At 31.6% G+C, this 27,026-nt stretch overlaps 1 protein-coding gene across 5 annotated transcripts in view; it reads right to left on the bottom strand.

Annotated features, from left to right (window-relative positions):
- Window positions 1–650: 650 nt before the first annotated feature.
- The window catches only part of LOC124425908 (tetraspanin-5), an 81,842-nt gene continuing 55,466 nt past the window's right edge, over window positions 651–27,026 (bottom strand). For 3 of the 5 annotated variants that reach the window (XM_046966957.1, XM_046966956.1, XM_046966955.1), the window contains 9 exons: window positions 16,873–16,993; window positions 11,372–11,445; window positions 10,719–10,793; window positions 9,914–10,012; window positions 8,036–8,164; window positions 7,803–7,853; window positions 6,539–6,649; window positions 1,789–1,905; window positions 651–866 (listed from right to left, as the gene is read on the bottom strand). In XM_046966957.1, coding sequence (XP_046822913.1) covers window positions 798–866; window positions 1,789–1,905; window positions 6,539–6,649; window positions 7,803–7,853; window positions 8,036–8,164; window positions 9,914–10,012; window positions 10,719–10,793; window positions 11,372–11,445; window positions 16,873–16,993 — 846 coding nt within the window. In that variant the 3' untranslated portion in view covers window positions 651–797. The remainder of the gene's footprint in view (window positions 867–1,788; window positions 1,906–6,538; window positions 6,650–7,802; window positions 7,854–8,035; window positions 8,165–9,913; window positions 10,013–10,718; window positions 10,794–11,371; window positions 11,446–16,872; window positions 16,994–27,026) is intronic. The other 2 variants (XM_046966960.1, XM_046966959.1) reach the window with 2 other exon arrangements.

Here is a 27,026-nt window from a genome sequence, read left to right as displayed (position 1 = left end):
TTTTAACAGAGAAACAAAAAGGGTTTATTTCTGATTTGCGTGATCGATTATTTTTCATCTCTCATATCTTTATTTATAATATATCGGAGATGTTACCGATGCGCAGAAATCGACGTAGGAAATAAATTCGATAAGAAATGAAGAAGAAAACATAAAATGAAGAAAGAAAAAAGAAAGAAAAGAAAAAAGAAATGAATTGTCGCGATCGAAGTATTTACCTTTTTACTAATATTTCTTTAATAAAATATAGATTCCTTTTCCTTCTCTTCCCCCCTTTATACCTCCCATACCCATACTTGTAATGGTCCACCACCAAATACCATCACCATCACTACCACCATCACCACCACCATCACCACCACCAACACCACCACCCATGGCGAAAGGATAATGAACGATCGATTTCTCTCGCATCAATGAAAGGATCACAGGCTTGGACGGTAGCGAAATTTGAAAGAAGCACGATCCTTTCGATCATGTCAAATCCTTTTTAAATCCTTCAGCAAATGAAATAAGAATTATACGATGGACTTTACTCATTCTCGATAGAAACGATATTTCTATTTCTTCTTAACTGTGTTCGATGTTTTCGAGGATTCCTTTTCTTCTACTTCTTCTTCTTCTTTTTCTTCTTCTTCATCTTCTTCTTCTCCTTTTTCTTCGTCTTCGTCTTCTTATTCTTCCTTTTCCATGATATCATCGAGTATTGATACGTTGGATATTCGAAATTCGATCGACGCGGACGATCAGCATCTTTTCAATACAAGATGCTAGACTGCCGTGGGGGCTCTCGATTGTCAATGCCATTTTGCCTTTTGCGCAAATATATCCGCTCGTAGATTTTGAGCGAAGCAAATTCCCAAAATCTGTAAAAAGAAGAAAGAGAAAAAAAAGGGGAATGATATATAATGTTAATGAAACAATAAACGATCTATATAATCTTTCTATTTATCAAATTATGTATTAAGATTTTTTTGTCTTTTTTGTATCTTTCCCCCCCCCCCTCCTCCTTTTAACATGCACGAGCTATAACATTGATCTCGCTAAAATTGCGTGCAAAAATAAGAAACACATACATTATATGTCTGACATGTATGCGATATAATCTACTTGCCATTATACAATTTCATGCTCGCGATACTTACAATCAGTGAAAAGGCATTACTTCACGAACGACTCTCATTATTACATCTAGCAGGAATAAAAGCTATTAAAATTGTAACAGGATAATTTAAACAAAGAAGTTGCAAAACACGTGTTACGATATCTATCAATTCCTCACCTTAAGATCGACCGACCGATCGATCGATCGATCGATCGATTGATTGATTGATTAATTGATTGATTGATTGATTCACACAATCTGCATGCATATAGATTTTCAAAACCTTTTTCGGACGTTTCGTCAACAAGGAAGAAAAAAAAAAAGAGATGGAACCAAATTGATCGTTAAAGTGGCCGAAAGCAAAAGTCTTATAATAAAAACCATTTTCTCTTTTCTTTTCCTAGTAAGAGTTCAAAGAGATTTCATTTTTATTATTAAAATTTATTTACTGAAAATGTAAACTCGTCGACAAAACGAGAAGTAAGATGTACGAGTTTCAAGGCCTCATAATATATATCTATATAAATATATAAATATAAATATACATATATATATATATATATATGTATATATATATATATATATATATATATATATATATATGTATGTATATATATATGTACATGATTTATATACATCAAATCCTTTTTCAGCCTCGATAAATTCTTTCAGAAAGCATATACCTGTGCAAAAGCCGTAACAACCGCGCCACTTGCAATTGGGAGAAGATTTCGTTCCATCCACTCCTCCCCTGCTTGAACGCATCCCTTCTCGTAAATCACTTTAGCGACTTCAAAGTTCTGAAAAAAACAAATCAAACCGGCCACCGATTTGCTCACCGTGTTTCTCTCCAAAACTTGTGATCGCGCCTATATTAGTCTCCTTAAAATAAATTATTGAAATATTTTGATTTATAATTTTTGTTCTTTCTTCTTCTTCTTCTTCTTCTTTTTGTTTTCTTTATTTTGTTTTCCTTTTTTCGTTTCTTGTTTTTTTTTCTTTTTTTTTTTTTTTTTTTTTTACAATTAATAATAAAACGGTGAGAGGTTATCAAGAGAAATTTTGTGTTTCCCATCATATTCCCTTGCTCGAAATTCTCATTCGATTTGGAAGGAAAAGAAAGGAAAAAAATATATTTTTTTTTTTTCTTTTTTAAGTATGCATAGTCTTTATGCATTTAAATTTTAGGATCCATACGATGAAAAATAAAGGGTGAGAGAGAGAGAGAGAGAGAGAGAGAGAGAGAAAAGAGAAAAAGAAAGGATGGAAGAGAAAACTCATTCGGTCGTGAGAAAATTTATGAGAACACCTAGTAAAGACGCATGTATAGGAACGTAATGTTACTGCGAAGTCTAAGTAACAACGCCACTCTATTACTTTGTACTTCACATTTACCCCAAGAGTAAGAGTAACCACGCAAAGCTTTCAACCTCCCACCACCAGTCGGTTCCACTTTTCCTTCTCACCTCCCTCTCTCTCTCTCTCTCTCTCTCTCTCTCCCTGTCCTTTTCTCTCATTTTCCTGGATGTTCATAGAACTACGTAGGCATATATTCCTGTATGTTCATAAACAGACTTAGAAAGAATATCTTGAAGATCATTAGAAATTTCTATTGTAAAATTAGCAAAATTTTTTGCATTCATTAATTTAGGTGTTTTCATAAAAAAAAAAAGAAAAAAAGAGGAAAAAGAATTATACAGTAAAAACACTCACGCTACACTTTGTTATTTTTATTTCTATTTTTCTCTCTCTTTCTCTCTCTCTCTCTCTCTCTCTCTCGAATTTTTTGTTTTACTTTCTATCTTTCTCTGTTCCTCTTTCTCTCTCTCTCTCTCTCTCTCTCTCTCTCTCTCTCTCTCTCCCCTCTCTTTCACTCTTGGCGACCCTCGTAAAACTCTTATCGTAGTACCGCTACATTGTATAAGTAGCTCATTAGCAAGGGTGTTAGATGCTCTAATTATTTGAGATTTTTACTCCTTCGGGAACTCGGAAGAGAAGAAAACGAAAAAGAGAAAAAGAGAGAGAGAGAGAGAGAGAGAGAGAGAGAGAGAGAGAGGAAAAAAAGAAGAAAAAAAAAAAAAGGAATAGCAGCGGATAGTAATAGCTGTTAATTTATTTCGTTCACGCGTCTTTAGAACTTTACTATCGAAGAACACAGGTCTATCTCTATCTCTCCTTTCTATTCTACGGTCACGTTGCTCTAAATCTTTTTCCTCCTCTTAACAAAATCCTTTTCTCCTTTCATCGCCAGTATCGCCTAAACCCCTTCGCTTCACCAACCTCTTCTAATTCTCATGCCGAGTGACTAGACTCGGAGGGAAGCAAGAAAAATCCATGGAAAAGAAAGAGACGTTAAATGCGAGAGAGAGAGAGAGAGAGAGAGAGAGAGAGAGAGAACTTAAGAGAATTAGAAAAGTAGAAAGTGAAGGTAAAGCTCTCTATGTTTGAAAATAGACAGATCCCTCGCTAAAGGTTTAATGGGATTAAACACGTCATTTTATGCGAGTTAGCTCGCTTAATTAATTTCTTTAAGTGTCGTCCCTTTTTGCCTAGAAACTCTTTCGTTTATCCAAAGGGAAACTAACATGGGTTATTTTATTTCTTTCTTCCTTTTTTAACATCACTAGCAATGTTCAATTATTTTCAAAACGATTACACCATTTATATTATTTTCATGTTTTAGACGTTGTCTCCATTTATTTTTTTTTCCTCTCTTTCGTTTTCTTTTTCTTTTTTTTTTTTTTTTTTTCATAACTGTCACAGTACACATATATACATATTATATATATATATATTATTTATAAATAAAGAATAGTTCGATAAGAACATAATATTAGAATGTAATATTGAATTTAATACACCGCGATCATAGATACTTCAGTTGTACCTTTAGAACCCTCTGATAGGATTGAAATCAAACGTCACGATCTTCCTGAAAGCCTAAACGAGCATATATGCAACTTAGTTTTGACGTTAATTTATCGCGTTGATTATGAGACAGGAAAAAGTTCTATTACTGCGTCGCGTGTTAACAGCTCGTAAGGTTTCGTGCGTTTTATAAACCCAGCGACACTCTTTCTCCCTTATATATGTATTTCTCGAATATTTGACTGATCAAACTCGACATTTGTACAAAAATAAAAAGTTAAATATAAATAAATAGAATGTATGTGTATGTGTGTGTGTGTGTGTGATAGAGAAAGAGAGAGAGAGAGAGAGACTGAGATTATGTCATTGATATTTTTATAATATAAGAATGATAATTATTATACGATTTCAATGATAATAATCGCAAAAATTGAATCCTAATCTACTGATATTTTTATAACAATATAAGAAAAATTATTATTAATGCTATTGTTATTGTTATTGTTATTATTATTATTATTATTATTATTATTATTATTATTATTATTATTATTATTATTATTATTATTATTATTATTATTATTATTATTATTATTATTATTATTATTATTATTATTATTATTATTATTATTATTATTATTATTATTATTATTATTATTATTATTATTATTATTATTATTATTATTATTATTATTATTATTATTATTATTATTATTATTATTATTATTATTATTATTATTATTATTATTATTATTATTATTATTATTATTATTATTATTATTATTATTATTATTATTATTGATTATTATTATTATACGAACTTTATTATAATAATTTCGTCGTATTAACAAAATTCCCACTCAATCCCAAAAGAAAGAAATATAAAAAGATCTCTATCTCCTATTTGTTCTTTTCCTCTTTTTAAATTAATAACATAATAATAATAGTAATTGATCTTTTATGATTCATTGATATTTGCCATTGATATTTTTGTAACAGCATAAAAAAAAACTATTATTAATGTTATTATTATTATTATCATTATTATTATTATTATTATTATTATTATTATTATTATTATTATTATTATTATTATTATTATTATTATTATTACATTTATTACATGAATTTTTATTTTGTCTCACCACGTTTGTGAAATTCCAAGGGAAAAGAAATATATTCTTTTAACATTAATTCGGAACAATCGGTTACGGTACTTACCAGAGAAATGAGACACACGTTTTACGGAAGCTACGCCGTTATCCCGTTTTAATGACACAGCAGGGGCTTAACGATCGTATACAAGCTCATTACTTACTTGTTTCTCATCAACGTTCAACGATATTCGTACTAACAGCCACGTACTTTTTAACACGTATGTTTTTATGCGTGTGTATATGTGTATATATATATATATATATATATATATATATATATATATGTAAGACATGTAATACGTGTAGATATACGTGTGTGTATGTGCATTTTTTTTTCTTCGTTTACTGTTTTTTTTTTCTTTTTAATTTTACGACAAGCATATAAAGAAATAATAAATAGATAACATTTAAACAAATCTGCATTATAAATATATATGGTTATACATATATTTATATACATAATAATTTATACATGCGACATCGTTCGTTTACTAAAAATTATAAAGTAATAAGTTACAAGATGGTTGAGACTTTGGCGGATCGTTCGAACTTTCTTCTAAAAATGTTTTTTCTCTCGCTCAACTTTAATATAAATAAAATAAAGAGATCCGATAAAGTATGACGTAGAAAAAGCTAAGAAGAAACGAGAAGAAAAAGGGAGAAAAGAAGAGTACCAAAAAAAAAAAAAAAGGAAAAAGAGAGAGAGAGAGAAAAGAACAAGGAAGGAAAGCACAAAGCCGATGCGGTTACTTTGGGCGTCGCCATAGCAAAGTTCTAAGTCGTTCTAAGTTCACGACGGATTTGCCAGAGTTCTCTTTTCCAGGTTACCTTCAAATGGATAGGACCCATCGATACGTGGAGTCGATGCAAATACTTTCGTTGTTCCAAGAAGGAAAGAAAAAAAAGAAAGAAAGAAGGAAAGAGTAAAGAAAAAGAAGAAAAACAAAAAGCAAAAAAATGAGCCAACGTTTCCATAATTTTTTATCTTTCGTTTTGTTCGTGTCAAAAAGGATTACAAGATGAAAACTCGGATAGAAACATATGCGTTTGTCGATCAATCGCAAGCAACGTTGTCTTTAATATAAATATCTTTTTTTTTCTTGTTTCTTTTTTTTTTTTTTTTTTTTTTTTTTTTTTTTTTTCGAAGAAAGTTCAAAACGACACCGTCATAAGTCGGTCAAAATAAAGAAAGCAGAGTGAAATAAAAGGGCTCTGTGCCAAAATGGAATACAAGGGATACAAGTTGTTTTTTCTTTTGTTCGTTCGTTTGTTTTGTGTTTTGTCTTGTCTTGTCCTGTCCTGTCCTGTCTAGTCTCGTCTTGTCTTACCTTGTCTTGTCTCGTCCCGTCTTGTCTTGTTTCTATTTTGTTTTGTTGTTATTTACTTTTTTTTTTAGTAAACGAAATACCTGAAGGACCATAGTGCTGACAACCGTACCGGCGACAGGCACGAGATTCAGCTCTAGCCACTCCTCTCCTGCCCTTAGGCAACCTCTTTCGAATATACTCCTCTCTCCCGTCTGCATTTTCCGAAGGACAAACACAAAATCATCATTTCTACGTTTCTCTGTTGTTTCTTTTTATTTTGTTTTTTTTTCTCTTTTTTCCTGTTTTTTCTTTTTTTTTTGTTTTATTCCTTTCCTTTCGATCTATCTCTATTTTCACTTTACCATTTATTTATTTATTTGTTTATTTTTATCTTGATCACGACATTTTGCTATTATCTTTTTCTTTTCTTTTCTTTTCTTTTCTTTTCTGTTCTGTTCTTTTTTCTATTTTATAATAATTAAAAGATCAGTATGACACGCGCATATGGCGACGGCCGTGTTGTTCCATTTTTATCAAGCTAAAGGATTTAACGTTACGCTACGGCAGTCGCCTGCACTGCACCGATAACGCGAACACAAACATCGATATTTCTCTACGACCTTATTTATTTTCTTTTACGAAGAAGAAAAAACTCAAGCGAGCGCTCGTTTCCTTTTTTCCTTCTTCTTTTTTTTTTTCTTCTACTATCTTCTTCTTTGATCGTTTCTTTCTTTTCTTTTTTTCTTTTTTTAATTATATATATATATATATATTTTTTTTACTTAATCATATATATTTTTTAAGGATGGATATGGAGATAATACTCTTTGGAAAATGATAGAAGGATTGGGATTGATCATGGATCGATAGATCTGCAACGAGCTAGGGAAATCTTCTGCAAATATTTTCTTTCCTTTTTTTTTTTCCTTTTTCCTTATTTGATTGCTTCTACTATAAATTAACGCATTACGGAATAGACATTTCTTTCGTTACTAATGCAAATCAATAGTCAATCGTATTTTTCCATTTATAAATATTTTTGAAATGTAATTCTCTGTAATCACAAAAAAAAAAAAAATAGAAGATTTAAATGAACCGTCAATTATTACTATTTCGATATCTCTTGAATGAATGCTTCTTAATTTTTATACATTTTGATTTATATATCTTTTTCATTATTAATGGAAGATATCCCGTCCGTAATGTGTTAAAATGTTTGTAAGAAAAAATGAAAATTCCTTTCTTATAGTTATACTACGTGATTAGAGATATTATACAAAAAAAAAAAAAAAAAAAAAAAGAGAAAGGGACGCGAAAAAATGAAATACTATTGAAAGGTGTGAAAATTAATAGAGGTATACTTACGTAGCTAGGTTTCCTAACGTCATAGCCACACTGCTTGTTCTTGATAATTTCCTACGAAGTAAAAATAGAGATGAAAGTTCTTTGAAGTAGAAAATCGATATATATATATATATATATATAAAAGGATGATCGATAAAAAAAAAATTGTTGGAAAACGTGAAGCAATAGAGAAAAGAAAAAAAAATATATATATATATGTGGGTATAAAGAGAAAGGAAATGGAAACACGTTACGTTTGGTTTCCTTTTGCAGCAACTGAAAGGCACACCGCAGGCTTCCCTCGAGCCAATGTCACTCGACGAACAGTTGAAATAATTATTACGATCCCAATCCTTTGGGCCCTCGATACCGCAGCATTGTAACTAAAAGAAATAAATTAAGATTATTTTCTGAATAAAAGAATGAAATTTATATTATAATATCATCGATATTTGAGATTGAATTCGAGAAACAAATTTGAAATGAGATAGTACGTTGTTAATGGTATAAATAAAATAAAAGATTTTAATGAACCCATCGTAAATGAATTTAATTTGTGAGAGTTTGAAGGATTGATTGCGTTATTAAATGTATATAGAAGGGAGGAAGAAAAGAAAGAAAGGAAGGAAAGAAAGAATCCCTTATGGGAAAAAAAGGACGAAGGTAAGTTGAATAAATAAACGATATTTAAGAAATGAAATCAAGGACGACTGTTGTAATATAGAAAATTGATGTTAATAAGTAGACAAATGAAATACGAGAAAGCGGATTCTATAATCATTTTTATTTTGAAACGTTAATGGAAAATTATTTTTATTTTTTTCTTTCTCTCTCTTTTCTTATTTTTTTTTTCTTTTTTTTTTCCTTTTACACGGTAATGTTATACGTATGTTATACATATACGAGATGATTGGATAAATAAAAGTATATGAAAAATATGATTATATCTTAATAGGTAGGTTTTTATTATTAGAAAATAGAAATTATTTCAAACATTTTACGAAAATATTATAAACATTATGAATCATATTGGATGATATTTTAAACGTTGAATAATTAGCAAAAACATTCGGGAGTCATTGTTTTTTTGCTTAATTGCCTCCTTTTTTTTTTCTTTTTGTTTCTTTTTCAATTTTTTTCTTTATACTTTCAAAGTTTCTGTTCTCTCACATTACCATGCGAATATAAATGATTTAATCGTGAAAGAGGAAGCTTTGAACAGCATACGCCACTTGGAATATGGCCTTCCTAGCATTACAGTTCTTACTCGAATTTGCATTCCTTTGCGATTAATATGCGTTCGTCCATCTCTCGGATCTCTGCACCCTAATTCTCTCTCTCGCTCTCTCTCTCTCTCTCTCTCTCTCTCTCTCTCTCTCTCTCTCTCTCTCTCTCTTTTCGTTTCATTTCTCTTTTAAAAAAGTTCGACTCTAATTATAGATTTTAACTTTTTTGCTATTACATTTTTTCCTTTTTAATTTTATCTTGCCTCATCCAAGATCCAGTACTCGAATACAAAATAGCGTACAACTGATACGTATACTTTGAAAAATCGATTATTTGGATTATTTCCCCTTTTTTACTTACCATGTTTCATATAATTTTTTTTTTTTTTCAATCATCAATAGCATCATGTGTTAATATCAATTTTCGATAGGTAGGATATTACTAAAGCACCATCTGCGGTTTACAGTCGAAGAGCTAGCCTACCAATAGGATTACCAAAATTGCGATGGATAGGTATATCGCTAGTAGTCGCTTTCTATTGAAATCTCGTAAACCACGATTGGATGTCCTGTATCGATCGTCGAATACTATAGTACGTACATACATACATACATACATACATACATACATACATACATACATACATACATATATATATATATATATATATATATATATATATATATGCACATACAGACACATATTGCTTACAAACCATTTCTCGTTCATGATTCAAATTCGAAAGATAATTATCAATGAGGATAGAGAATATTGAGACCTCGATTTGATTCATTAGATGAAATGTGTTCGAAAAGATTGAATAGATAAAAAAAAAAAAAATTGAATAGAAGAAAAAAAAAATTCAAATAGAAATCCTAGCAATAGATATCTTTCAAAGAACATACCCAATCCTCTTGAATCCAATCGATCAAATTCTGTTGATCTGGATCCTCGCGATAGTGAATGATGAAAGCTTGGAAGCCCCCGGTTGCTTGTGATTTTATCTGTTAAAACAAATATTATTATTTTAATTGGGCGAAAGGAGAAATTAGGTATAAAAAAAAAAAAAAAAAAAGAAAAAAAGAAAAGAAAAAACAAGAGAAAAAAAAACAAAATATAAAAATGTGAAGATAAAAAGAGTACGATTTGTAATTCTAATCTAATATCTCCAAGTCTTAATCATATTCTCTTGGAATATATTAGTACGTAAAATCAACGGGATCCTGGATGGCCACTAAGAGTAGGAAGTTCAACGGGGGTTGGACAGAGAAAATATACGACTCCACTCGACTCTACTGACGGGGTTGCGGAATGTGTTTGGCTTGTTTGTTTTCGAGACTCGGCCGAGCTTTTCATCGTCGCAAAGACCATTAAGTTCACCGACCTCGTACTTGTTATGAATGTAACCCAGTCAGAATTATCTATCGTTTATGTATTCTGTTTTCCTTCCTTTCTTTCTTTTTCTTTTCTCTTTTTCCTTTTCCTTTTTCTTTCTTTTTTCTTTTTTTCTTTTCTTTTCTTTTCTTTTTTTTTTTTTCTTTCTTTCAAGAAGAAATATCTTTCCCACGCCATCTCGAACGTTTATTCCATTTTTTGCTGGCTCGTAAAAAAAAAGAGAAAAATTAAAAAAAAAGAAAAGAAAGGAAAAGAAAAGGAATAAGAAATTATATATAAAAGGACAAAGAAAATAGAGGGAATATAAAATCTTACCCAGTCTTTAAAGATGAAGCCTAAAACACCGGCAGTCATCTCCATTAGCAGCAATAACGCCAGGAATATCGCGTACTATAAAGCAAGAGTATATCAAACGATTTAATACTTTTCAGATACAATTATTACAGGTGTCATGGGAAAAACAGTAAAAAAAAATTTTTTTTAAATAATAAATAAAAAATAAAAAACAAAGAGAAAGAGAGAGAGAGAGAGAGAGAGAGAGAGAGAGAGAGAAAGAAATCAAAATGTAATTCTTGACAAATTAATATAATATCATTTGATATGAAATTATGAAAGTAGTCGATCGAAAGAAAATTTGATGTATCTTTTATCGGTAATCTTTATCTTGTAATGCAACGTCAGATAGATCGAAATGATTAATATCAAAATATTTTTTCAAAAAGACTCGTGACGAACCAATGAGATTTATATCGCGGATAAATATGTGGATGAGCACTCTGTAATATGTCTCTCTCTCTCTCTCTCTCTCTCTTTCTCTCTCTCAAAACAAAAAATAATCTCTCTCTCTCTCTCTCTCTCTCTCGAGAGAGAGAGAGAGAGAGAGAGAGAGAGAGAAATAGATTATTAGACGATCAAAGAACGGATCCCCATATGACATATATAATTAAACATTCAACGTGAGTACTCACTGCGGCTAGGAGGCACGTATTTTCCCTGAGTGCGCCGACACACCCCGTAAATCCGATGATAAATGTCACTGTACCTGCAATAAGGAAGATATTATCGTTCACTGTCACAGCACAATAATGGTGAAGAGCGAGAGGATGAGAATGGGGTAGAAAAGGGTTTCTCATCGTCGAAATTATTTTTGTCTGCTAGGGCATATATAATAAAAATGAATGCGCGTTATGCACTGTTCTTTGAATTTTATAGAAATAAGTAAGAGATTTGAACGATTGAAAACATGAAAGAAAGAGAGAGAGAGAGAGAGAGAAAAAGAGAGAGATTAAGAATCTAACGTAAGAACGAATTTGAAATTTTAATAGAAAAATTTGAATGGATTTTTCGATATCTTATAAGTTAAGAACCGATTCCTTATTTTTATTTATCTTATCTTTCTTTCTTCCTTCCTTCCTTTCTTTTTATCTTTCTTTCTTTCTTTCTCTTTTTCTATCACCACGAAAGCCTCAACGATAAATTCCAGACTGGATGGATATTCGCGCGTATAGAATTCCTAGAGATCTCGGTCTGCGTGCTTCGAAATAGTCGATGAAGGGAGAAAGGGAAAGGGTGGATGAGGCAAGGTAGAGAACTAGACAGACAGAGAGAGAGAGAGAGAGAGAGAGAGAGAGAGAGAGAGAAGGGATAAAGTTTTATCGCTTGAAAGCAGATCGATATATAAAACCTGAAGCTCTCGATATGAAAAAAATGAAGAGATCTATCTGCGGTCTTGTGATTTCAAGAATTAAAATTAATGCTTTTCGAATAGGTTGATACTTTATTAAAAAAAGAAAAAAAAAAGAAAAAAAAAAGAAAGAAGAAGGAAACAAAGGCAAAAAAAAAGCTATATCGCGAGATCAAAATCACAAAAAAAATCGTTCAGAGCGTAATATCATATGAAAGGAACAATGAACCGTTGAGCTGAGCTTACAATACATTGACATCGTTTAAAACAGTTAATTTGTGCAAAATGATTGAATTCATTAAAATGGATTTATGAATAGAATTACGAATAAATTCAATGAATGGAAAAAAGGAAAAAGGTAGAGGTAGGAGTTAGAGGAGGAGTAGAGAGAGAGAGAGAGAGAGAGAGAAGAGGAATGAGGGTTTCATACAATAGCTGACTGGAGTGAATCGTAAAAAAAGGGGTAAATGATATTCAAAGGATCATAAGAGATCGGTATTAAATAATAATGCCGATAAACTGCTTGCGGATATGAATAACTGACTTTTATTACTACTCTGGTAATAAAAAATAAAAATAAAAAATACACACACACACACACACACACACACACACACATATACATATATTTACAGGCAAATGTGTGAAAGATAAAATTGTTTGAAAAAGAGGGAAAAAAAAAATTAGAAGAAACATTCCAAATAATTTGGAAGTAATTTCAAAAGTCTGCATTGAAAAGCTCGAATGTGTGTATACGTGTGTATGTATACGTTTGTGTGGATGTTTGGGTGTGTATACGCTTGAATGTCTGATGAAAAATATGAAAGAAAAGATGAAATGTATTTCGATGAGAAACGCAACCGTGTTATTTTATCTCCTTTTCCTTATATATCAACGTGTTAGGTAGTATATATGGTGGTACATACGACGTGTTGCCTCCATGTACCAAGTGCGATATGTATGCGTCTTTCCAAGTGAAACGAGAACATTATTGGTGCGACAAACACCAAGAGAACATAAACTCATGCCATGCATAACGTGCGAACAGCGTTCCTCCATCAACGCGTATTCTGCTTTTCTACCGTCACCGCAAATACCTTTACTTTGTCGTTTGTAAAACTAACGTTCAGTAAGTTTATTTTCTTTTTTCTTTTTCCTTTTTATTCTTTTTCTTTTTTACTCCCTCTCTATCTCTCTCTCTCTCTTTTATAAATATGAATTTTAATCATCATTACGTAGCGACGAATTGGCAAATTTATTGAAAATTTCGTGATAAAGCGTGTATTTTTTTTTTTAAATTCAAAAAAACAAAAGGAAAGAAAGGAAAAAAGGAAAATAACAAACAAATATCTAGCTTTTTCTATCTCTCTTTTTCTCTCTCTCTCTCTCTCTCTCTCTCTCTCTCTCTCTCTCTCTCTCTCTCTCTCTCTCCCTATTTTTGTCAAATCGACAATAGTACGAGTAAACGCATGAGTGGTTGGATTATTTAAAGAGAATATGTTTCGATGTCGTTTGAGTTTTCGTTATAAATATTAACGAGAAAGAGAAAAAAATAACGTTCGGAAACGTACCGTTTGATCTTGATTTGAACACGTTCGTATGAGTGCAAATCAAACATCGACTGAACGATAGAGAGCAATATACATAGCATGAATGAGAGGTTAGTCGAGGATAGATAGATAGATAGATAGATAGATGGACAGGAATTGAAAAAAAGAATACGGGAAAGTTGAAATGTTAATTGGATGGAAAACGATTGGAAGGAAGAATCGATAAATAAATAATCGTTCTATCGTATATGTTTTATCGATGAAAACAAAACATGAAAAACAAAAAAAAAAAAAAAAAAACAAAAAAAAAAGAAGAAAGAACGGCCAAACGAACAAACGAAAGAAAAAACAAATAAAAAAGGGGGGAAAAAATAGAACAAAAAAAAAAAAACAAACAAAAATAAAACATTGGCTTGTACCAGCAGTAGTGTCTACAGACGAATTGAATCTCTTCGCGAGTCTCGAATTCCGAATTATACTAATATAAAAAAAAAAAGAAAAAAAAAAAAAAAAGAAAGAAAGAATCAAAAGAGAGAAAGAGATAAATCGTTGTAAGTCGGCACGTTCCATTTTCTTGTTGTTCCAATGCTCCTTTTCGATGGTGTACCAGTCCAGATCACGTGCAAACTCGATTTAGTTTGTGCTACCTTTAGAGTAGGAAAGCGCGAACGGATGAAACACATAGAGAGAGAGAGAGAGAGAGAGAGAGAGATGTGGTCCAAGCTCGAGATGTTTGGATTGGTCACAGAGGATTCCTGAATTCCCACCATTACATTCGACTAAACCGCGAGTGACCGCGCTCACGAGTGGCTTTCCAAGGTCCCAACCATTCGGGAATCCTCGAGTACATCGCCAGTAATCCGACTTACAGCATGCTTTGTGGAATTTCGGACGTGATCTTACCAATGGCCGCGTCTCGTCGCGTCGCATCACATTGGAATGTCGTTGATAGAATTAACGAGAACGAAATCAACGAACGAAAGATTGGAATTAGTAGGTAGTTAATATCTACTATGTATCACTATGAAAGGTAATAGATTCTAACGAAACGATGCGCGTATAATCGTTCAACTTTCCGTAAACTTCTATCCGAACGACGAATTTCTCAAATATCTCAAATTTCGACGAATTTCTCATATCTTCGTCATTCATGGAAAATCACGTGTCGTGTATATCGAACGAATTGTCACGTTTAACTGTTATTTATTTAAATTTAATGGAATTAACTAGATTAACGCTATTCACCAAGTATTAAGCCAATATTGTTTATACGTTTGTAAAAAAATACATAATTACATACTTGTCGAGTAATATAATATTAAACATTGTACATAGGATATATATATATATATATATGTACGTGAAAATTCTCTAGGTTTGATACGTACAGTAATGGAATGTGCCTAATGTGGGATTAAATACGTTCTGATTATTAAGCGGATTTGAGTCGTCTCTAATTAGCCAGTCTCTTTCGAGAATATTAGTAATCCGTGAATTATCTCTTGTAATCGTATGAGAGAGCATAAATAATAAGTGAATCATTTATTTACCAGAGAGAGAGAAAAAGAGAGAGAGAGAGAGAGAGAGAGAAAGAAATATAGTAAATACTTCACGTTCAATCCTTTTTTGAACGTATTTCAAATAAATTTAAAATGATATTTATTCCAAATTTTCTATTTTTTGTTTTTCCTTCGAACGTTTACCATTCCAAGAGATAATTTTCGTGCGTATCTACGTAATTATCAATCTATGTATTGTTGAACTGATTTCATTCTAAAATCAATACAATGATTCTAAAATTATTTTCATCGGTAACAACACTTGTTCATTATTTAATGAGAAAAATAATATATAGTTATATATATATATATATATATACGTTCTCTAATGTTCAATATATTTTGCAACATTTAATATCGTAGAAAATAGTTTTAATCGTTCGATGAATTTTCCATAGGAAAAATAATATGGAATCTATTGTCAAGAATGAAATAGAGGGATGAGATATGGTGGAAAAATGTGATGTAGGACGCGAACAAGTTAATTAATTTGTTCCAATAATAATTACACATGTAGATATATTTGATCGATCGTTCATAAATATCGATCTATCGAAGTCAATTAATAATATTTATAGTTTACTCGTTAGGATTGTAACCATGCTAGTTATACGGAAATCGGTGTAATCGATATAATGATTGATTCAATGAATCAACAAACGTACGGGGGAGAGTAGAGAGAGAGAGAGAAAAAGAGGGAGAGAGAAATAGAGGAGGGGAGGGGAGAAAGGGTATTAGTATGTGTCTATGTACTAGGAGTAAATCCATCGAAAGTGGGGTTGCAAAGCAATTCTCTCATTTGAACTCTGGCTACGTTAAAGCGCATGATTCAGAAGTAAGTTCCTTCGTAAATTCGGATTACTATGACTGATCGTGAACTAGTTATAGTGCTGACTCGTTCCTGATATCGTTCCTACAATAATCGATGGGATTCGTTTCAATAGACGTCAAAATTCTAACGTTGCTTTTGAAACTACTTCATTATCTCTATCCTCAATGTGGCTTCTCGATATTCTTTTTTTTTTTTTTAATTTCTTTTTTACAATAAAAAGATATTAACTTCTTTGTCTCTCTCTCTCTCTCTCTCTCTCTCTCTCTCTGTCTTTCTTTTTACCTACTCGCGTTAAAATTTGCCTTCAATAATTATCTAATTAGGTAGGTATATAAAAGGAAATAAAGAGATATAATTGATCGACAAAAATAAAAAAAAAAAAAAAAAGAAGTAGGTAATAATCCGCAAAACTTTTGTTCGAATTAAATGAAAAATTGCACATTCTTCTACTTTTTGTTCTTTTTTTCTAATTTTTTTTTTCTTTTTTTTCATATTTTCATTATTCTTATTTTTTTTCTTTTTTTTTTTCCTTTTGTTAATAGCCAATCGAATCAGTAGAGGCAAAGTAGAGCATTAAAATTTTTAAAACGAACTCGGGGTGATTCCAATGGCCACTCGACGAGCAAAGGATTAAAACTCAAAGTTGAAGTGCGTTGCATACGCGTTTGGATTATTCGAAATGGTGAGAGGAAGATTGTAGAATATTTTAAATCCTCTCGTTACATCTATATGAAATTCAAAGAGAGAACAGAATATAAAAAGTTAAAGAGTAATATTATATATATATATATATATATATATATATATATATATATTATATATAATATATATATAAAATACTTGCCGACTAGAATGAGTATAAATGCTGGATCGAGTGCAACGTTCGTGAGGCGGGACAAATTATTAAATGTGTCCTTTTCCGTCCATGCCCATACACCTATCGCCATGATGCCCAAACCGAGCCACTGAAAAATCATAATTCATTGTATAAAACCAATGGAAATAATATAAATACAAAATTGTATCGAAGTAATAATAAAAATCAATTTGTTCGTATATACGTTTCAATAAAAATATTTTGATTTTCTAAATTAATTTGAAAACGATATTATATAAAGTATTAATAATGCATATACGTATAATTTAGGCATGTACAAATATGCTATGTTAAGTGTCCACGTAATATTATTAATGGCATACATTGTACGTCACGTGCCGAAGATACCAGCGGAGACAAAGTGCCTACACCACCTGGGGCAGTGCACGATAACGTTCAGCATTTCGTAGGATAATCATCTTTAATCCTTCCTACGGCTTGACTCATTGCAACAATGCTATTTGCACGTGGTCGATCGTAATTTTATTTGCTTAAAAATATCACGAAAGAAAAAAAAAAAAAAAGAAAAGAAAAGAAAAAGAAAAAGAAAAGAAGAAGAAAAGAAAAAAAAGTAGCTCTGCAAATATTTTATCAAACGAATTATTAAATAAATACAAGGAGAAAGAAGAAGGATAAAATATAGAAGAAGAATAATGAAAATAATAAGATAGAATTAATTAATATTGAAAATACATTGGTACTCGTTTAATCGTTAATTAATCGATTCGTCAAATATGTGGCAGTACGATGACAGCGATCTATTGTTAACAAAGGTACCATTAGTTTGACGTCAAAAGCATCGTCGTTTAGGTGAAAGAGCACGATTACCAGCCTCGCGGATTTAATCTTTCATCAATGCGTATCTATGTATGTTCATTGCACTCTGACTAATCACTCAACGAAGCTGCTTCGATACATTAACATCGATCCGTATACTCGGAAACAGTGTCTCCTAATCGCACATGCATTCAGAAGAAAAGGAGATAGATAGATACATAGATAGATAGATAGGTAGAGAGATAGAAAGAGAGAGAGAGAGAGAAAGAGACATATATAGAATCACATACTAAAGCATATATGCATATACGTTGCAACGAATTTAGCCTCGACGTTTTGCAGTTGACGCGTTATCCGTAAATACATGTTCGGATAGAACGTCTCCTCGATTCGACTGCAAACAATTTCTCAACGTCGCATAATTCACGATCCAATCGATCCATATCCAGTTTATGTCAAATGCAAAATAATAGCACGACGTGTGTGTAAATAAGTTTGCATCCAACAAAAAAAAAATATATATATATATATCTGCATTGATTATACTTTTCGTTCCTTTCAACATAAAAGAATTTGAAATATTAAAAGAGCACTTTGATGTTAATTTATATCGTCAAATGAAAATTCACAAAAACACAGAGCGTACATATAATTTCTTTTATAACGATCTGGATATACAGATATTTTTAATTATTTATTTTAATTATTTATTCTTTTTATTCGTCGGTAACATTCTGCCATTTGCAAGTAATGAATATAACGTTCTTGTTTAATCGAAAAGAATTTTTCCCGATGGGAGGGTGAATATCCTCCACCCCGTACGGCTTATTCCGTATAAAATTCAATATGCATTCGTAATGTCTGTTTCTTTAAAAAAGAAATCTCATTTTCCTGACCGAAACTTTTCTTTAGAAGCTGTCTATTGTTACCGTAGAATCGGGTCGTGTCATTCGATGAAACGAAGAGAGGAAAAAAGAAAGAAAAAGAAAGAAAGAAAGGAAAAGAAAAGGGAAAAGAAAAGGAAAAAGAAAAATAGAAAAGGGCACCTGTATAGAAGAAGAAAGAAGGCAAAAGAATAGATAGAAAAAGAGATAGAGAAGGGAAGAAAGTGGAAATGGAATGTGCGTCCAAACTTTTAACGGTTTCGGGAGCTTATCTCATCTTCCAAGAGCAATGCCATTGCTCGACGTATACTCAAAGAAAACGGAAACCACTCTGGCGCGTAATTTAAATCCGCGCAAACAAAAAATAAACGAAGAGGAAATACATATATATATATATATATATATATATATATATATATAGAGAGAGAGAGAGAGAGAGAGAAAGAGAGAGAGAGAGAGGAGTAACGGAAAGAGAATAGAAACGAAGGAAGAAGAAGAAAAAAAGGAGAGAAAAAAAGTGATATAAAATCAAATAAAAAACAAGCTACTTGTTTCTTTTTTTTACTCATAAATAAAACTCGTAAGAACGAAGTTAATCATAGTTTTTTGTTCGTTCGTTTCCTTTCTATTTTTTGCTTTTTTTTTTTTATCGTCGACGTCCTTCCAACAATTATTAAATAACTTGTAGAAATAGTATCGCATACATACACATACACGCGAGCGCGCGCGCTCGCATCCGTAATCGAAAAATGAAACGTTTCACGTTAAATTTTGTAGAACAAATAGGACACGTATGAAATTTCCTTTCACTTTCGATTTTTTCTTTTTTCCTTTTCTTTTTGTCTTTTCTTTTTTTTTCTCTCTCTCTTTTTTCGTTATGTCTTTTTTTCGCTTTCCCCCTTCCCTAGTCCCTTCCCTTGCTTCCATCGCTTCGAAATCTCGATTTTTAACAGAGAACGGTACAACGACGTTTCGCCTACGGCGAAGTGGATCGTGCGAGATTGGAATAGTCGATTGCATTATTTACAAGCTCGAGCGAGGTACCTGAGCGACGTGTCATAAATATGAAATCCGCAATCTAGCGTTGAACAATCAAAGCGGTAGACGTGCGTGTGTATATATATATATATATATATATACGTACGTATGTATCCATAGATATTACTCACGATAGGTCAAATGCACATGGAAACACGATGAAATATCCACAGAGAAATCCTAAGACGATGTGCCTCTTCCCAAGAGTTAAACACGGCACGTTCGACTGTTAGTGACCTCATTAATTGCATTAATTAAAAGCAACTACAGAGAATCGATGGTAATTCCGTTATGTCTCAAGCGATAACGAGGGTGGTCCAATGTCCGATGTCCGTAAGTTAAGGGTACTGCTTACGTGACACGTAATTCAAATGCTTTGGGCTATTTTATATGAGAAGGATACGTGTTGATACATACGTATCTACATATATACATGCATATATATACACATACATACATACATACGTACATATATATATATGTACGTTACATATATATATATATACACGTTAGAAGCTGTAAGACCTCATCTACGTTAAACTTACGTTGATCCGTCCATCTTCCAAACCACTAACGAGTACGATATAGATACTTACATATATGTACAACATATGTACGTACATGTATCTACTTAGATGCATATATCAAACTGCTATTAATTTTGAAAGTAAGTGAACTAACCTTAAGAAGAGAGATCACCGTGTTTAACGATGGCTATTAAAATTTGTCATCAAAATATAAACTAAGTATAGTCTTGTATCCGAGCGATCTATAATAAAATACACTAGCTGTATATACTTGTTTGTTAATCGTCGATATTAATTCACTTTAATGATGATCATAATGAAATAAGTGAACTGTACGAACAATTAAATGGAACGTGAGATCGGTCAAATTTTCCAAAAGTAGTAGTAACAAATCGGTAGAAAAAGAGAGAGAGAGAGAGAGAGAGAGTGAGAGAGAGAGAGAGAGAGTGAGAGAGAGAGAAAGAGTCTCTGCATTGGCACGTTCCGAAAATCGTTTTATTTTTGGAGAGTTGTTCACGCTCGATTTGATATCGGAATTGCCGATTCGATACTAAACGCTCTTTCTATCTCGTTCGTGTTCCATTTATCTCCTTCTCACCCTCTCATTCTCTCTCACTCACTCTTCTCCCTATCCTCTCTTCGTTTTTTCTCCTCTGAAGCTTTAATTGATCGCGGATTAATTTATCCTAACGGAACGTGACACGCTTAAATTTATTCGAAATCCATGACGATACTACGGCGACTCGAATTATTCAAGTATTTTCACGTTATATTCGTCTTTCCACCCAATTTCTTTTATTTCTTTTTGTTCCTCTTCTTTTTTTTTTCTTTCTTTTTTTTTCCTTTTCTTTTTTTTTTAAATTTTTATTTTTCTATTTTATTCTATATGATTCTTCTTTTATTTCATTTCATTACAACTTTAGTTTTAATTAATATCTCGATACGTTGAATCGCGAGAACGTTTGGTCGATTGAAAACGATTGCCGCTTGACGTTAATTGCTTCTTAATTGAATGGAAAAAAAAAAAAAAAACAAAAAAGAAAAAGAAAAAAAAGAAAAAAAAAGAGAAAAAAAAAGATAGAAAGAAACGTTTCAAGCTTCTTTCTGTGTAATTATTTTGAGAAGGGGAGAGAGCGAGAGAAAGAGAGAAGAAGAATAAGAAGAAGAAAAACGAATTTATTTCCTTTCGAGAACTTCTCAAAGAGCGGCTACTTTTCGGAAGAAGTCTTTATTTATAGATTAAAATCCAACCCGAAGCTTCTTAATTTTGATGAAAGAATATCTATATTTCGATGAAAGAAATTTTCACTTTTCATTGATGAAAACTTCGAGTGAGACTCGCTTAAGAATAATTTCCCAAAAGTAATCAAATATACCTTTGTTAAAAAAAAAAAAAGAAAAAATAAATAAATAAATAAATAAATAAATAAATAAAAATAAAAAAAGTCTTTATGCTTTCGTTATAAAAATTTTTCGACCCCGATATACCATTGAAGTATCATATAAAAATTTTTTCCATAATCGAAATACTTTAACGTTCGACGTCGAACAATATAAAAATGATTTTTCATATCTTTGAATAGCTTCACAAACGTTACGTCGAATGATCTTTGATAAGAAGAATTGCTTATCGACAGACGAATACGTATAAATATATATAGGTATGGAAATATCTTTGATTTCCTTCTTATATTTTCTGATTCTGCAGATATTTTTTTTTGGTTTTTCTTTTCTTTTCTTTTTTTTTTTCCAATGATATAATAACACACATAGGACATATGCATAGATATATCTATAGACAATAGATAATTCATGTCCCAGGTGAGAAAAAAAAATATCGGAAAGGAAATAAAGAGAAGAGGACAGGATATAGAATGCCGTTTATTTTTATCTTTTTGTTGAAGGAAGAAAAAAAAGAAAAAAGAAAAAAAAAAAAAGGAGAGAGAAACTCCGGAACCGCGACGCTTATCGTGAAGCTTCGAACGAATCGAAAATGAGTAAGAGAGATAGATAGAGAGAGAGAAAGAGAGAGAGAAAGAAAGAAAGAAAGTAAAAAGAAAAGAAAGGAAGAAAGGCGATGGGGATGGAGGGTGGGGGGAACGAGAAGAGGGTGGAAGGACGCTTCCAGACAACAAGTCGGAAACTTTCAAGCTCAATTAAACTCAAACAAAGTTCGACTCGAGCCTGTGGCAATGAGAACGGATGAACGAACAGCTCGAGTGTCCTTTCGGTCGTTGGTCCCGTTCGTACGGTGCCAATTTCTCCTTCGATAAAAAACAAAGTGGCAAAGAGGATAGGAGATGGAAGATTTAGAAGAGAAGAGAAAGAATAGAGAGAGAGAGAGAGAGAGAGAGAGAGAGAAATAAGAGAAAACAAAAACAAGAAGGAAGAAGGAAAGATAGAAAGAAAGAAAAGGGGAAATAAGAGAAAAAGAACGGTTACGATGAAAACGGGCCGGAGGGTATGCGAAAAAGAAAGAGAGAGTAGGTACTTTAAACTCTTTCTCGTTTTCTTGATTACCATCCTACTTTTCGACTTCGTGCTCGATCTTTTGTTGCTTTCTATCACTCGACTTTTAAGTTCTTATCTGTTAATCTCAAATATTTTTATTTATTTTTCACTTGTTCCCTTTTTATTTCTCTTTAATTTTCTTTTTTCTTCTTTCTTTTTTTCTTTTTTTTTTTTTTCTTTTTTTTAAATTTCGATACTCCTCTCTCATTGTATGTTACAAGACGAAGAACAGCGCGATTCAAAAAGTAATTATTGAATCATGAATCGCGACTTTAGAAAGATCTATAAGTATTATCCTTTATAGTTCGCTATTATCGAATTAATAGTTTTATCTTTCGGTCATTTATTATTTTATACGTTTTTAATACGCTTTTTATGAAGATTTTTTTTTCTTTCTTTTTTCATTGATTTTGTTTGTTTTTTTTTTTCCTTCTCCTTTCTCTTTTTCCTTCTTTCTTTCGAAACGAAATTTGAGATATTCTTTTAATGATCGAACGCATTGGGGGGAAAAAAAAAAAGGTGCATCGTTAAAAATGATTATAAATTTCGACTTGGATGATTTACAGTGAAGTCGAGCGATGGGAATACCATATTATATACGCAGGATAGAGGTAAATCCAGAGCAATTTAAACAGTCGAAGCACATTACATACGTGGTACATGGATTTCGTTTCCAACGTAAAATATCATAAATTACATCATTGAAATCCAATTAATTTTCTCTGCCAATGAATATCGTTGATTTATCGTCAATAAAATAACGCGTTTCGAAAGCGTCGCATTTCCTCCTATTCCCGTTGATGATAATTAAAATCAGCTGTTCTGGCTATTGGAAAAGATTCATTCGTTCGTATTTTATTAGATAATTTTTTTTCTGTTTTTTTTTTTTTTTTTTTTTTTTTTTTTTTTTTTTAATAATAAAATTAATACATTAATAATTACACGTACAACGTCGACAAGTGTTATTATTAATTAATAATTATGAGTTTGTTTTACGAAACTCATTAGTTTAACTGTACAAACAATGATCGATTCGAACGAGAGTCATTATCTAAATTATCTATTCCGTATAATCGAATGGAGAGAAACTACAAAAATACGGAAGAAAGAGAGAGAGAGAGAGAGAAAACAAGAAAGATGGCACAGTAGAGAGGACACTTTTTATCTTGTGATAGGAGTAAAGCCTAACAAATTACAGCGATGCTACTATCTTTCCTAGTTCGCAATTTTTCTCGAAAATAACTCTCTCCCTTTTACCCTTTGCTACCGCAACGTAAATTGATTGTACGTACTAAAAGAGTATATCTAATCAAACTTCTATATATATATATATATATATATATATAGACACACATACACATAAAGTCATCTATTCTCGAAAATGTACATCATTTATATCAAAAGATGACTAAATATAAATCGGTTTATGAAATGTCCCATATGAGCCCTTGAGGGATGCCACATAATTATAGGATCGCTTACTACCGTAGGCATTAATTACAATGGTGTCGATGAATAGATGATCCCCTATTTGTGCGTGTTATGTTTGAGAACCTGCATCACTATTGATTAACGCAACATCATCGATAATACGAATCGAATATAGGTAATACTCTGATAACGGAATAGCACACTTCTGTATACATACACACATACATACATACATACATACATACATACATACATACATACACACACACACACATGCACAGACACACATATCTTTACGAAGCAATACGAAGCAATTTCGAAGTAACAACTCTTGATGCGATTGAAAGTGCATTCGTGCGTAAATATAATATAACTTTCTACCAAATTGAAAAGTATAGTATTTTTCGAGGAAAGCAATACCGAAATACGATAGAAAGAAAGGATCAAGTTGATACAGAGCGTCATTCTTCTCTTGAAAAGGAAATCACTCGAATTTCTATAACGATAAAAAATAAAGAAGAAAGAGAAAAAAAAAGAAAGCGAAAAAAAAAAAGAAAGAAAAAAAAGATAAGAAGAAGAAGAATGATAAAACTCGTACGATTCGTTCGAGAAGAATACAATCGAGAAATTTGTTCAACGTAACGATACATTTATTTATTTTCATTATATACGAATCCCTCAACAAATTCCATTACTTTCTATATAATTACTTTACGATATATATTAATACGCAAAGAGATTCGTAAACGATTTTTTTTTCCTTTTTTATTTTCGTACATAGGGTACACATACATTGCTTTTTGAGTTATTCATAGAGGCTTATTCACGGCTTTCCTAATTTCCACTCGAGGGAAAAGAAGATCCCTCGACTGTAAAATTTTTTCCGCGTTTACTTTTCCCGTATCGCTCGTGGACCTTGGTAAAATTGAATTTCACGGTTTAAAAGAAAAGAAATGTCAAATACTATTATTAATTTGAAATGAGATATATGGTATATGGTTTTTCTTCGATTTTTCTCCGTTATTTCATTTTCGTTCTGAAAATCGTCAATAAATAACGTGTTTCAAAGGTAAATCCATTGGGTTTTTTCCTAACAGGAAATCCAAGAGAAAACTTTTCTCATCGATGACACCTCGTATACGTAGATATATATATATATATATATATATATATATATATGTATGTATAGGTAATATCGGAGATTACGATACCCCATGGCCGAAATCCTTGAAGTTATTTTATATGACAGCTTAATACATTTACGATGTAACCCCAGTGGCTTAGATGCAAATTTATCGAATAATTCTACTAACACGTACGTAGTAGTAGAAATTTATGCGAGTATAGGTACGAGTCTCTCTGTTGTATGAGAACGAACGAAAGACGTAGGTATAATCTTACGACGATCTCTAGCGATCTCTTTCCAAACTTTCATCCTTAGCTAAAATAAATGTTTACCCTCGAGAATTTTTATACGTTTGAACATGCTCGTTCTCTCGTACGTTTTTTCTCTTTTTTTTTTTCATTTTTCATTTTTTTTCTCCTTTTTCACTCTTCTTTTTTACTTTAAGGTGGTAAACTTTTAGAAGATATTACATATAATTCTCTAAGGGATATTTCGTTTTTTTTTTCTTTTTTTTTTTATAAGAAAGAACATGAAGCAAATAAGTACTTACTTAGATGCCTATTAATATAAAATAAAATATTGTATATTCCCACGTATACGATAAAAAAATTATTTTATATTATATACGATTATATTTTGAACGATCGAACTTTTCAAAAACTAAATCGAAAAATCTACATTGCATATCCTTCCTTTATCTTTCTGCACAAATAAAGCCATTCGGTTGTAACGAAGAGTCTAGCTAACGCAACCAAACATTTCGATGCGGTAGAAAGCAATCGTGTTTTCCAGCAAAGCAACAGCAACTGCAGCAGCGACAACATCAGCAATAGCAGCAGCAGCAGCAGCAGCAGCAGCAGCAACAGCAGCAGCAGTAGCAGTAACATATAACAACAACAACAACAATAACAACAACTAGACTTTCATCGTTGAAACATTCAATGGAAAAACGAAATAACCTGTGAATATTTTTTTGAATCAAATTTCTCCCGGCAATGTTAAAATCTACGCGTTTGATTGCACATACAAACATACAGAAACATAACACGCGTGAGGCGCATTTACACGCTCCAATTCGTACATTCTATATATATATATATATATATATATATATATATATATATATATATATATATGATATAAGTATTCCCAGTTTACGGAATATAATTTATTGGAAAATTTTTTTAAATAAAAGGAGAAGAAAAAAAAATCTGTGAGATAAATTTAATCTCAATTATGGCGATAAACTTTGTCACTTTTCAAAATGAAAGCGATTTGGTCATTTATATAAAGGAATAAAAATACTTTGTTATATTAAAATCCAAATGTTTCGAGCGAATTTAGCGATCACTAAAATTTATGTCACCAAGTTATAGCGCATCCCAGTTTCGCTACATAAATTTCCATGTAAATTCGATGCTTCCATCTCGGTCCACCCCTAACTCCACCTAACTCCTTTCCACCCCTCTTTCCACCATACTTTTCCTCGGCCCTCACGAATGCTAATCAGAATGCTCTCGCGTGCAGAGACTACGAATATTTTTAAATCCCGAAGGTGCAGTCGTCATACATAGAATCCTAATACGTATGTGTATCTATACGATATGGTATAATATTCCAATCGAACTATCACGATACCTCGTGAAAGATATAAAAGATAGTGTTTTTTTTTTATTTTTTTTTTTTTTTTTTTAATGGATCAAATATTTTATTAACTGCGATCCATTTCCCTCACCTTTGCCACTTCTCTATATATATGTATATACAAGTTATTATCGTTAATGATACTTTTTTTTTTCGAAATACTTTAAATACATTTAACATTTT

The sequence above is a fragment of the Vespa crabro genome, chromosome 8, assembly GCF_910589235.1.
Source record: "Vespa crabro chromosome 8, iyVesCrab1.2, whole genome shotgun sequence".
NCBI lineage: Eukaryota > Metazoa > Arthropoda > Insecta > Hymenoptera > Vespidae > Vespa > Vespa crabro.
Note: the sequence above shows the minus strand (reverse complement) of the source record. Positions and strands in the feature narration are given on the sequence as shown.